This window comes from Vipera berus, assembly GCF_964194415.1.
Source record: "Vipera berus genome assembly, chromosome: 2".
Lineage (NCBI taxonomy): Eukaryota > Metazoa > Chordata > Lepidosauria > Squamata > Viperidae > Vipera > Vipera berus.
Genome location: NC_138203.1, coordinates 128,545,804 through 128,558,228, shown reverse-complemented (window position 1 = coordinate 128,558,228; position 12,425 = coordinate 128,545,804). Strand labels below are relative to the sequence as shown.

Sequence of the window (12,425 nt, the reverse complement as noted above, 5' to 3'; positions counted from 1 at the left end):
GTGGCACAGCAGTTAGAATGCATTATTGCAGACTAACTATGCCTATAGCCTGGAGTTCGATCCTGACCAGCTTGAAGTTGACTTCCTTCAGTAAAATGGGCACTCAGATTGTTGGGGGCAGTATGCAATAGCACTTAGACTTACTTTATTGCTCCATAGTGCTTTACAGCCCTGACTAAGTGTTTTACAAATACTTAGGGCTGTAAAGCACTATGGAGCAATAAGTAAGTCTAAGTGCTATTGCTATTGTTGAAGGATGCTAAATTGAAGAAAAATGCTATGTACACTTTTTTGCTATATGCACTGTTTTTGTGTCTGCGTGCGTGCACACACACACACACACACACACACACACGCCTTTGAGTCAGTATAATACCTGGTGACCTCCTAGATAGGTCCCTGCAGTTTTCTTGGCAAGATTTCAGAAGTGGTTTGCCCTTGCCTCCTTCCTAGGGCTAAGAGTGACTGACTGGGTCCCCCAGCTGGCTTTGTGGTGAAGGTTGGAACACAGCTCACCCTCTAATTTCAGGGTTCAAATATTTTTTATTAGTTTATCAAAATATGAAATATAGAAATACAAAAAAAATGAAGAAATTAAGGGAGAAAAAAGGGGAAAGAGAGAAAAGTGTAAGGTTAAAGGGGAAAAAGAAAAAGCATTGATTTCCGACTCCTTTTGGTGCAGTGGAATAAGGCAGTAATATAAAACCTCAACTTTTTTACTTTTACATGATAATATATACCAGCCAATTCTATAACAACAAACCTATCTAATCAGCAAAACCCCAAATCAAAGTATCATTTTTCTCCCCACCTCTCCCCACAAAACATCTTCACTCTTTCTTAGACAGTGGAGCTGATTTTAAATTCCGCCTAACCAGCTCAGGGTGAGGTTGATCACTAAAAATACTTTGCATCTGGAAGGTGGCAATGGATTTAAAGGCTCCAAATTTCCTGAAGTATATTCTGTCACACAGGGGAAGGGAAATATTTTTTTGAGGAGAATCCTTGTTTGTCGATAAAATGTCATCCATCATCTAAGAAAGGAAAGGATTTTGCAGCCAAAGTCAGACAGATCAAGAGCATTCTTGGCTTTTATTATATTTTGAGAGAGAAAGAAGCAGGAAACAACTGGTAAACAATGAGCTTTGCTCATTGCTAGATAATTTTTTCTTGGAATTTATTAGTAGAGGACTATTTAAGAAAGACGCAGACGAATTTTCTTGTACACATGCACACACATAAACAAATGAACAAATAGTCTGAGGCAGGGGTAGGCAGCCTTGGCTCTTTTATGACTCGTGGACTTCAACTCCCAGAATTCCTCAGCCAGTATAGCTACAAGCAGAGCCAAGGTTGCCTACCACTGGTCTGAGGTATCAATGTACCAGGGTGGACAACATGATGTCTATGGCAAGAATGTGCCTGCAGATCACTCTCTTAGTGCCCAATAACCTCTGTGACCTGACTTATTTTTTAGGTTCTTTTATTTTTTTTTAATTTTTTTTTTTTACCAAGCATCAAACCAAAGCACAAGCCTTCAGCACTGCTGGGATTCTTAGAAATAAATAAAAAAAGATGGATGGTTGAAGTTTAGTGATTCAGGAAGGAGGAGGAGGTGGAACCATGGCAGCAATGATAAGGAATATTTGGGGTGTTAAATGAGAAGAAGGTGCAACCTCACAGGTCTGTCTTCTAGTAAATGGATGTCCCTAATTGGCCACATACATGGGGCAACCATTTTATGAATGATCAAATCCTCAGCTGCTAACTTGTACTGAGAGGGCCCAGAACATTATCTCAGAATTACAAATGTTGCCATCAGCTCTTAAAGATTTTCTATCCATGCTGTGTAGAAATAGGCAGGAAATTTTCTGGTCACAGTCTGTTAGTAATACTTAAAACACAGAATAGGATGTTTTCAGTAACCAGCCTTCTCATTGATGGATTCATAATTATTTGCATGTGTGGCTGAAATTTGCACTCCTCAAAAAAGTTTGCTATTCAATCAAGTGTGCTTCACTGAGCACCTAGAAATGAAGGCAAACAGCCAGAGGATTTGAAACTGGTTTGGCAAGTAATCTTAGGGAAGTCTTACTTAATTGTGTTTTACTTAACATTCCTTTCATTCTACATCTGCGATGGGGCAGCCATATGGATCAGGCAAAAAGGAGGTGGGGTAGGATGGGGTGAGATGGACCAGGTCCAGGAATGCTGGTTGGGAAGGTGCTTAGACCAGCAATGTGTTGTTTTATACTCGACAGCTGCAATCAGTGTGGGGATGCCTCCAGATTGGGTTCACAGCCAAAGCTCAGAAGAATTAACTTGGCAAAATAAGATAATGACACTTAGGGTGGTATTGACTTCACCATTATTATTCTGGCCTGAATGTTATCATTCAGGCCAGAATACGAGTTGCTATACATTGTCCTTGTCTTGCCAAGGATGGAAATCTTGTGTTCCCAAGGCAAGGGCCAATCTTTGTAGTTGGGTTGCACATTTTTAAGTACTTATTGGCCATTCACCACACAGAGCTGGATACTGTTATCACTCTAATGACAAAAGTAATTGTTTGGGCTTCAAAAATATCTGGGACTTGCATTTTTCAGATATCAAATATATCTGTGTTGTGCAGATTATTATATAGAGAGCTTAGCACATCTTTAAAAAGTTCATGGGTGATTCATTTTAAGGTGTTCTTACAAAGTATGATTATTGGACATGAAATAAAATATAGTGATGGTGACAACTTGTGTTTTAAGAAGCATAATTCAGTTTTCATTTCTTGGAAACTAAGGGCATGTGGCATATTTTAGGTACCAGAAACATTCCCCCACACCGTATCTGGCAAACCTATATGCCCTGAACTGAGCCCATACAAGACACCAACCCATCTTTGTGCTGGAAAATTTTTGGAAGAATTCAGGTGAGGCTATGATAGCTTTGCTGTTCAAAGCAAATAAATGGCTGTCTCATTAATCTTATTCCAACAGATCTGGCTGTTGATAGGATTTTATGATCTATAATTGTAATGAATATTCATTTTGAATGATCACTTCAAGTTCTAGTCAAAGTGTTGATGTAATGTGGTTGCAAATCCTACCTTCCTATATTGTTGAACTGATTCCCCTTGAATGTCTCCACCTGAGTAAATAAATAAAAATTATTTCAAAGACTTCATATTCATTGGATAAATATACATTATTTCAGGATAAGCTTCACTGCCATCTTCTGCCTTGGAAAGGCTGCACGGAATATACCTGCTTGGGGAAACATGGAAAAGCATACCAAAAAGTTGTATATAACAGCAACATATTTTTGCCTTATATAAATAATCTTTCTTGGTACTCCTTGTGATTTTCCTTTCACTGTCTCTTTTTTGCTCAGAGAATTTGTGTTCAACTGCTTCTTAATAGCGATAGTAGAGATAGTGGTTGCATTAGAGCTGATAGGGATTTCAGACACATTTCCCATTATTTTCTAAGCACATCTTGTTGCCTCGGGTAAAAACAGGCTTCGCAAGAAGGGAAAAGCAGTGAGCTGGGAAGCATGAGCCGTCCTTATTTTACTTTGCCGTGAGGCTGGGATGGACCGTGTCCTGCACTTCTCTTCCAGATGGCCTTGTGGATGTGCTCCAGGCATTTGGTGTGCAGGAGGGCAAGAATGGGGTCACCATTGCTGCTGGGATCTGCACTCAGAGGAATGGATCGGAGGAAACTGACCTGGCCTTCCGCCTGGAGAATCAGACTCATTTCATCACTCCCACAAGGCAGCTCTTTCCTGGTAATGTAAAGGCATAGTTAGTTGAATCCCAAAGCAGATTTATATATATGTATCTTAGGGCCTCATCGCTTGCATGTGTTCAAAATGATTTTTCAAAGTGCAAAAGACAGATGTGTTCTAAAACTTGTTGGCTAAAATTGCAAAAAAAGCTGAGGACAAACGCATGCATTGTATGTGGCTATGTGGGAAACTGGGACTGGGTGAAATTAAAGGGGAACCTTGTTTGAATTCTGCACTTATCCTGCGCTAAATCCTTCAGGGATTCAGGACCACTAGGAATTGTGTAGAGCCTTCAGGTTGGCGAAAAGGGAGAGTATTTGCGGGTGGGTTAAGGTGCATGTTGGGCTCCTGGCTCTGTTGATTTTTCAGGATGCATTGTCTCCTCCTCTTACAGATGGCCACTTCCCAGTGGACTTTTCAATATTAGCCACAATGAGAGCACTCAAAGGCAGCCAATCTTTTCTGTTTTCCCTGTATGATGAACGTGGTGTACAGCAGCTTGGTGTAGAGATTGGACGTTCCCCTGTCTTCCTCTATGAAGACCAGCTGGGTTTTCCAATGCCCGAGGACTATCCTCATTTTCACAGAGTCAACTTGGCTGATGGCAAGTGAGTTGGGATTTTGGGATAGGAAAACAAAATAGGAGGACGCTATTTGGTTATCTTATCACGTAAATGTGGATAAGACTGAAATATTACTTAGTTTGAGTGTGATTTTTTTTTAAATGGGATTACTTTTGCAGTTGTCTTTAAAGGGATACATCATAGGTTCTTGGTTGTGGCAGATTGAGAAAGGTAATATTTACACACACACACACACACACACACACACACACACACACACACACACACACACACAAACACTCTTGATTTTAATCCCAGGATTAAAGATCCCCAAATCTCGACAAGTGTGGTTTGCAAAAGCTACTTGCTGTAAAGTACAGCTTCTTAGGTAAAGTTACTCTTCCTTAACTACTTCCGGTTGCCCTCCGGGTGAGATTCAAAGTGCTGGTGATGACCTATAAAGCCCTAAATGGCATGGGTCCGGGATATTTGAGGGAACACCTGCTGCCGGCATCAAGCTTCCTTCGTCCAGTGCGCTCGCAGAGGGAGGGTCTTCTCAGGGTGCCGCCGGTAAAAGATTGCCGGCGGATAACACCCAGGGGGAGGGCCTTTTCTGTGGGTGCACCTGCCCTCTGGAACCAGCTGCCCGTGGAGCTCAGGACTACCCCTGACCTACGTTCATTCCGCCGAGACCTGAAGACTTGGCTCTTTGAGCTCTCTGACCCAGGCTGAGAATTTTAACTGGGGTTTTATTTTCAGGGATAATTTAATCTTTTAATTCTCTTTTAACTTTGTATTTTATATTCATGTGATTTTAAAATGCCCTGTAAACCGCCCTGAGTCCTTCGGGAAAGGGCGGTATATAAATCTAATAAAATCTAAAATCTAAATCTAAATCTACTAAACCAAGTTAAGTCAATAGTGCCTTAGATGGTTTAATAGAACTAAAATTGTGTGATAAAAGCGTAATTCTCCCCTTTTTATATGCATCAGTGTTTATCAAATTGATGTCACAAATATATTTTCTTGAAGATCAAAGCACTACAAGAAAATCAAATACCATTGATACTTTTTTTTAAAAAAAAATGTTTTTTGGTGCCTGTAATATAATGCTCAGAACAGGTCTTTATTCCGGCACCTCCTAGATATGTTGAGCACAATTTCCTTATTCCTCAATCACCATGAGGATTGTAGCATTACACAGCTGGAGAGTATAGATAGGGGAAATTGGGCTTGATTTATGTCAGAGCTGTTTTCAAATCCGCCCCCCCGAATTATATTGGGTAATTTAGCCAGTTCTTTTCTTCATCCAATTGTCAGCCCAGACATGGAGTAATTGTGACGATATATTAATGAAAACCTACTAAAAGTTGCAAAAAAGTTTAAACTGCTCCTTCTTCTGTAACTATTGTCTTTTTTTTTCTTTGTGACCAGATCTGTAATTGACCTCAACCCTTGGTCCTGCTTTCAGCTGATACGTAAAACAGTTTATAGGAAAAAATATTATAAGCAATCATTATCTAAAACTGTCAAGTCCTACTGGGAAGAGTAAAATCTTCTGACTTTTGGTCATGAGATTTCAGCCACTTTTTAAAAGCTCTTAAATTGGAAGTGGGTTCATGTATTTTATGTTGTCCCAAATCCTTGGCTTTTCATGAAATCTAGTGATTTACATAAAGGAAAAGGGTGGAACCTGTAAAACGTATTTGGCAGTTTAGCATGTTAGCAAAACTCATTGAGCTGCTAGATGAAAGTAAGATTTATCTGTGATGCTTCCAAATGGAAGGTTTATTGCACTATTAATGGAAAGGCATTCTGCAGTTATTCTCTTCCATAATATGAAGGAATGAATAAATAAACGAATGAATGAATACAGTAAGAAAGTAAGAGTTCTTGGGAGGATTACAACTGGAAGATATAATTTTTGGTGTGAATAAGGCAGAATGTTTGGACAATAATAAACTTTATCTGGATCTATCTCTGAGGTTCCCAAGCTAATGCTACCTTTGTTCCACTAAGTTGCTTAATTATGCTGTCTTTTACCAGATGGCACCGCATTGCTCTAAGTGTGAAAGGTGAAAGTGTATCTTTGAGCATTGACTGTGAAGATGCTATAATGTTACCCCTGAAGCGAAGCAAGCAGCCAGTTGTCAGCATTGACGGGGTCACCTTGCTTGGGGCACGTCGACCAGATGAAGACATTTTCGAGGTAGGAAAAATTATTCCCACTCTAAAGAAAATACCAATCAGTTACATTGCTGAAGCTAGCTTATATATGTCTCTTTGCTTGATTCCAATGAGGTTAGAGTACAAATCCCCCCCCGCCTCACCTTTTCATGCAACCACCTTAGCATCTCCTGATTCTAGGTCTTTCTCCCTCCATGCCAGTTGTGCCATTTCTTTCACTGTGCCTGGCAAGGTTACAGGAGGCTTCTAGGGACCTGGAATTGACAAATTGCACCAACATACATTTTGTAGAGCTATAAAGCCTCACAGAATACAGATGACCTTTTCTGCTCTATCCCTGCTCTGCTGCCATGGGGAAAAGCAAATTGATTTCCAAGCATGGAGACCGTTGGGACACATACTCCTTTGATGCTCTTTCTACAGAAATATTCGAAAAAAACATATCCTCCCAATAATCAATAGGTATCCTGGCCGTTCTGACACTATTTATCTCCAGTGGCTGCTTAAGGATGAACAGGCTGTGATTACAGCAGAGGTGGCTAGCTTCTGTGCATCAGCACTGGGGGATTCGTCAGAAACATAAAAAAGATAAATATTATTTTTAGATCTTAATATTTTTATTTCAAAATTAATTTTATTATATGTGTTCTTATTCATCATTAGATCATTGCTCGGTGCATTTTTATATATGTATGTGTGTCAATAGCCTACAATTGGACATTTTAGCGTTTCTGGCCACCTGGCTGTAATAAACTGATTTGATTTGTGTACTCTGTCATCTTCCCTTTGCTTCCTTCCCTCTTCAGCACTTGTTGGCTGCGTGGTTGAGAATGCTCAGCAATCTGACTTTGTATGCTTATACTGAATTGGCTGATTTATGTTGGAGGCCCTTCTCATCGAAGTAGTCCCCACTTTGTGGCAGGTGTGGTCAGCAGACATGGGAATTGTTGGGAAGGGGCCGTCCAAAATGACAGTGCTGAGATTTAGGATCCATTCGTTGTTGTTGTTTTTTTGGGGGGCAGGGTTGTGGTAAGTAGATGAGTGCATTGATAAGATATACCATAGATAGTCGTTGAACTCATGTTCAACTCCCCAAGGAATGTTGGAAGGCTTTCAAGTTAAGTATCTGTGAAGGAGGGGAATCCTGACAGTTTGGCTTAAAGGCTGAGTGGTAATTAGAAAGAAATCACAGAAGATGGAAAACCTACAGAACAGAACTTGAAAGACTATATTGCTAATGAAAGAGAGTCGAGAAAAGGAAAGGATAGGAGAAAAAGAAGACAGAGAGGATTCTGTGTGCCACTAGCATTCCAGAATAGGCATACTCTCCTTTTAATTGGGAGACTTTTCAGGAAGACAATTTAGGGATTTCTCATTTACAAAGGACACCACCATTAGTTTCAGTAGCCTTGGAAGCAGAGAAAAGCCTCATTTCCTTCCCCCCCCCCCCCGCCACCCAGTGCATTCTTTCTCCAGGCATAAAATGTCAGAGGGCACAAGATTTTTGAAGGCGTCTAGGCTGTTGGCTTGGCGGTGGCCAAGAACAAGCATTTCTTGTTGTAATGCTTGGAAAACCTTGGCTTAGGGCCATCTGCCTCTGGTAATTTGGGCAGTAACTGAGGGAATGCCTAGAAATGTCAGCTTAGCAGTGGGTGGCTGCTGAGGAGCAACTCCCTTTTGTAATGAAGATGGTGGAAGGGATCTCTGCAGTTGAGTTAGAGTGGAGTGGAATCCAGAGGAATGTTCCCAAACTGGGCTATATGTGTTTTTTTTTCCCCCATAGCGCTTCTCTGTTTTGTAATCTTCTCTTTTACATCGAGCAAAAAACATGCATTCAGAAGAATTGGGAAGCAGTGGATGTGGGATTCTAGATAAAAGTAACAGAGGCGGGATTTAATAATTTAATTTAATAATTTAATTTGTATACCGCCCTTCTCCCGAAGGACTCAGGGCGGTGAACAGGGCAATACATACCGTAATAAAAAACAGGATAGAAAAATTAAAAAGTAATTAAACAACAATGCCCGAAATAAATTAGTACATATTAAAAGTTAAAACCAATTTATAAAACCCAACCCCATTCAAGATGAAACAGTTTTTGCAGGAAGAACTGAATAGTTTTACAAATTATTATTGTTATAATTAGGTGACAGGGCCTTGTGAAGCTCTCTTCCATTCTTCTAGTCCCGTGAAATCTCTGCGTATGCTGCAGTCAGGGCTTTTTTTCCTCATAGAACGCTCAGAACGGAGTTCCGGCACCTTTTTTGGATGGAACCTTGTAGGTTAGGCAAGGCAGGTTGTATGACATGTGTGAGTTCCGGCACCTTTTCCTTTTACAAAAAAAGCACTGGCTGCAGTCATGTTCATTGTGGCATGCGGTAAAGTATAAACTTAAATGTGTGAAGGACACTTCTTTCAATAATCAAAAGACACACGCATTCAGTCCTTTGAAACTCTTCAGTATGTTCATTGCAGGTTAATGGATTCACAGCCACTTTTCTCTCCCTCGGGTCCTGTTGTGTTGCCTCATCATGGGAGGGATGAAGGGTCTTTCTGGAAAGGAGGAGCAAAAAACTCCAGAGTCCTCGCCAGAGGTATATGTTCCAAGTAGAGCCACTGAAGCCATAAAGGCCATCCCAGCTGCCCAGCTAAAGCAAGTGGGCATCTATATTGGGCAGCAACAATATAGGAAGATGTTATCGAGATGATCACATCAGTGACAATTTCAAAGGCATTTCAAAATAAATGGGTGAAAGTAATGGTAAAACTTTTTTTTTATCAAGAAAACCACCTGGACAAACCATACAAGCCTAAGAAAACAGGAACCCCAGAGTATCTCGTTTGCTCTTATGCAAAACCTTTACATGAACCAGGAAGTTACAGTGTGGATGGAACATGGCAAAACATAGTGGCTCTTGGCTGGCAAAGGAGTGCAACAGGACTGCACACTCTCCTGTTATTTATTCAACTGATACACAGGATGTATGTTGATGGAAGCTGGACTGGAAAATGATGAAGGTGATTTTAAAACTGGAGGAAGAAGGACCAGAAACCTACACCATCTTGATGGCATGTCTCTTAACAGCTGAAAATAACAAAAGATTTAAAAGTTCTAATGATGAAAATTAAGAAACATAATTACAAGAATGGGACACAGATTGTCACCCACTTCGAAATGTTGGCTGTGATTCAGAAGGAATAATGAACGATAATATTGGAAACAACTACGAGATCAAGCAGGAGTAGGAAGGATGCAATACCCCTATCCTGGTCCTGCCAGACATCACCAGTGTCATATATGCATGTTGAATGCAGGGTTGAAACCAGACTGAAACAGGTTCAGACAATCTGCTTCCACCAGGGTCCTCGGCAGTTGCTGCCCAACCACTTTTTCTGTGCAAGGAGTGTATGAATGCTTGATGTCCTCAGGAACCAACATAACTAATCCAGCCATGAGTAGAGTGTAATGTTTAAAGGAATAAAGACAAGCTCTGCACCATGTTGTTTGCCTGACTACCACGTGCAGCTGTTATTTATATATCAACTGATTCTTCAGTGTTTGGTTTTCTTGCCTGTGTATATAGTTGGAATTTGAGTTTGGGTTCATCTGTGTGCATATATGCTTCTTCTGTGTTTATTTTTGAATTGTGGGAATGTTGACATTTTCCCAATACTGGCTGCTTTGCTCCTTCCCCTGTGACTTCCTTTTTTTTTAACCACAGGGCTTCTTTGCCTTGATCTAGCCTTCTCTGTCCCTACCCGACCCCATCTCTTGGTCCATGACTCACTCACTGTAGTCTACTTTCTATCTTGCTTCTTAATTTCTCTTCCTTTCCATCACCTCAAGAATGCTGGGAGCAGATTAATTGTGGGTCCCAACTGAGCAGGTGGGAGCAGCGGTTTTGTGAGCTCTTCTGGAAGTAGGCCTACTGGCCATACTTTAGGAGATGATTAATTGGGAGCAAATGTTCTCCATTCACCAGGACTGCTAGGGTCACACTGGCTGAACAAGAGGAGCTGGGGCATGTTCAGCTGCGTAAGAGAATGTGTTTGTGTGCACATGCAGTCATAAAAATTTAATACAGCTATTGTTGGCATTCTGATTCTGAGCTATAAAAAGAGGGAGAGGACAGAAAAGATGGAGTGAACATTTTTTCTTATACTAGCTGTGGTTAATATACAAATATCCAAGTTTTTGAAGTGCACAGAGTTATTTGCAAACTCCACGATTGGCAGAATGTATGTGTGTTTGGCTTTCTTGAGCAAGGTTAAAAGACCACCAAATTTAGAGTGACTAATAGGTCAGCTGGTTTGTTCCACTCATATTAAATCAAGTAAGGAGCGAGATGAGATATACACACAGAGTGGAATGAGACTTAGGTACATCCAGAGCCATAGTTAAATTGATTTGGATAAATGAGGCAACTGAACCACAGCAATGAGGTTTGCCCAGTTTTGAGCAAAGGGTTGTAATAACCCTGGGAAACAGGAGGAAGAACAGTAGCCAGGGCAATGGTCAGATGAGAACTATCTCACCCCTCATTAGGAAGGCAGTTGGAGAAAGTATAACGGAAGGGACTCTTATTTGTTCTTTGGAAATTAAAGGCAAAGGGAGGAAAAGTGATTTGAACCTTGCAAGACTGGTGTCAATCCTTTGAGGTAGTCCAGAAAGGAAACCAAACCATGAGTACTAATATTACTTTTACTGTAAGATTATAGCATGCTACTGCACTTCTCCCCTCCTCTGCCTTTACTTCCCAGATAATTAGGGGGGATCCCTTCTGAGATGCTTTTTTCACCCCTTTCTTTCTGTGGGCTGAGGTATCTCTTGTCTGACCATTGGCCTGGCTGTGGCTCTTCCTTTTGTCTCCCAGGGTTATTCTCACAGTACTTTAAATTGGTAGAGGATGGCTAAATGGTTAAGCTCTGGATAATGACAGTCTGAGTTAATATTCTATAAAATGTGCAATTTTTTTAGATGTGCAATCTCACTTCTTTAGAGTTTGTGCTTAAGAGTGTAAAATATACGACACATGAACTTTTCTACACAACAAAGTCTTGGGTTTGCAAGCTTAACATATGCTCATAAAAGGATTCTGAATGGTTGTACTGTGCTTCCTCCTCTTCAGGGAGATCTCCAACAATTACTGTTTGTGCCAGACCCAGCAGCTGCTGCCCAATATTGCCAGGATTACATGCCTGATTGCGACAGACAACTCATCTACAAATTGCAGACTCAGGATGCGGAAGAGGTAGGTAAATAACCAAAAGCAGGAGCTGCTAATAGCCAGGTTCCTGGCCAAGACGCCTAGGAAAATCCTCTGTGCCAAATTCCCTGCAGACACCCAAAGAAAGACGTTTGTTTGTGAGAAGGAAACTAACACCTGGTTGATTAGCACTGTGGAGTCCCTGCTCTTAAATAGTAAAAGTTTCTCTTTCGCCATGTTACTCTAAATAACTATGGGTATAGATATCATTAATATTCTGATGATACTCAAGTTTACATTTCCATATCTGGTGACTTGAGTGATGCTGTTGCTACCCTGTCATGATGCCTGGAGGCTGTAGGGGCCTGGATGTGGGACAGTGGGCTACAACTGAACCCGGGCAAGACTAAGTGGCTTTGGGTGCATGGAACTTCAAGATCAGGGTCTTGGACATCTTTGAGGTTGCAGTGCTCAATTCAGACCCAATCTGCAACTCAGAGGTTCTCCTGGACGTGCAGCTCCTGCTTAAAGAACAGGGGTGGTTGTGACTAGGAGAGCCTTTGTACAGCTTCGGTTTGTGCAGCAGCTGCAGCCTTTCCCGGATCAGGTCTCGAGCCCTGGTCATCGCTTGTCTGGATTATGGCAATATGATTTATATGGGGCCACCCTTGAAATGCATTCAGAAGTT

At 41.0% G+C, this 12,425-nt stretch overlaps 1 protein-coding gene across 7 annotated transcripts in view; it reads left to right on the top strand.

Annotated features, from left to right (window-relative positions):
- COL5A3 (collagen type V alpha 3 chain) overlaps positions 1 to 12,425 on the top strand; it is a 137,223-nt gene that overhangs the window by 29,729 nt on the left and 95,069 nt on the right. For all 7 annotated transcript variants that reach the window (XR_014025282.1, XM_081318843.1, XM_081318842.1 and 4 more), the window contains exons 2-5: positions 3,613 to 3,780; positions 4,175 to 4,388; positions 6,390 to 6,552; positions 11,660 to 11,782. Coding sequence is in view for 6 of the 7 variants with exons in the window: in XM_081318843.1 (XP_081174969.1) it covers positions 3,613 to 3,780; positions 4,175 to 4,388; positions 6,390 to 6,552; positions 11,660 to 11,782 (668 nt within the window). In the remaining variant the exon portion in view is untranslated. The remainder of the gene's footprint in view (positions 1 to 3,612; positions 3,781 to 4,174; positions 4,389 to 6,389; positions 6,553 to 11,659; positions 11,783 to 12,425) is intronic.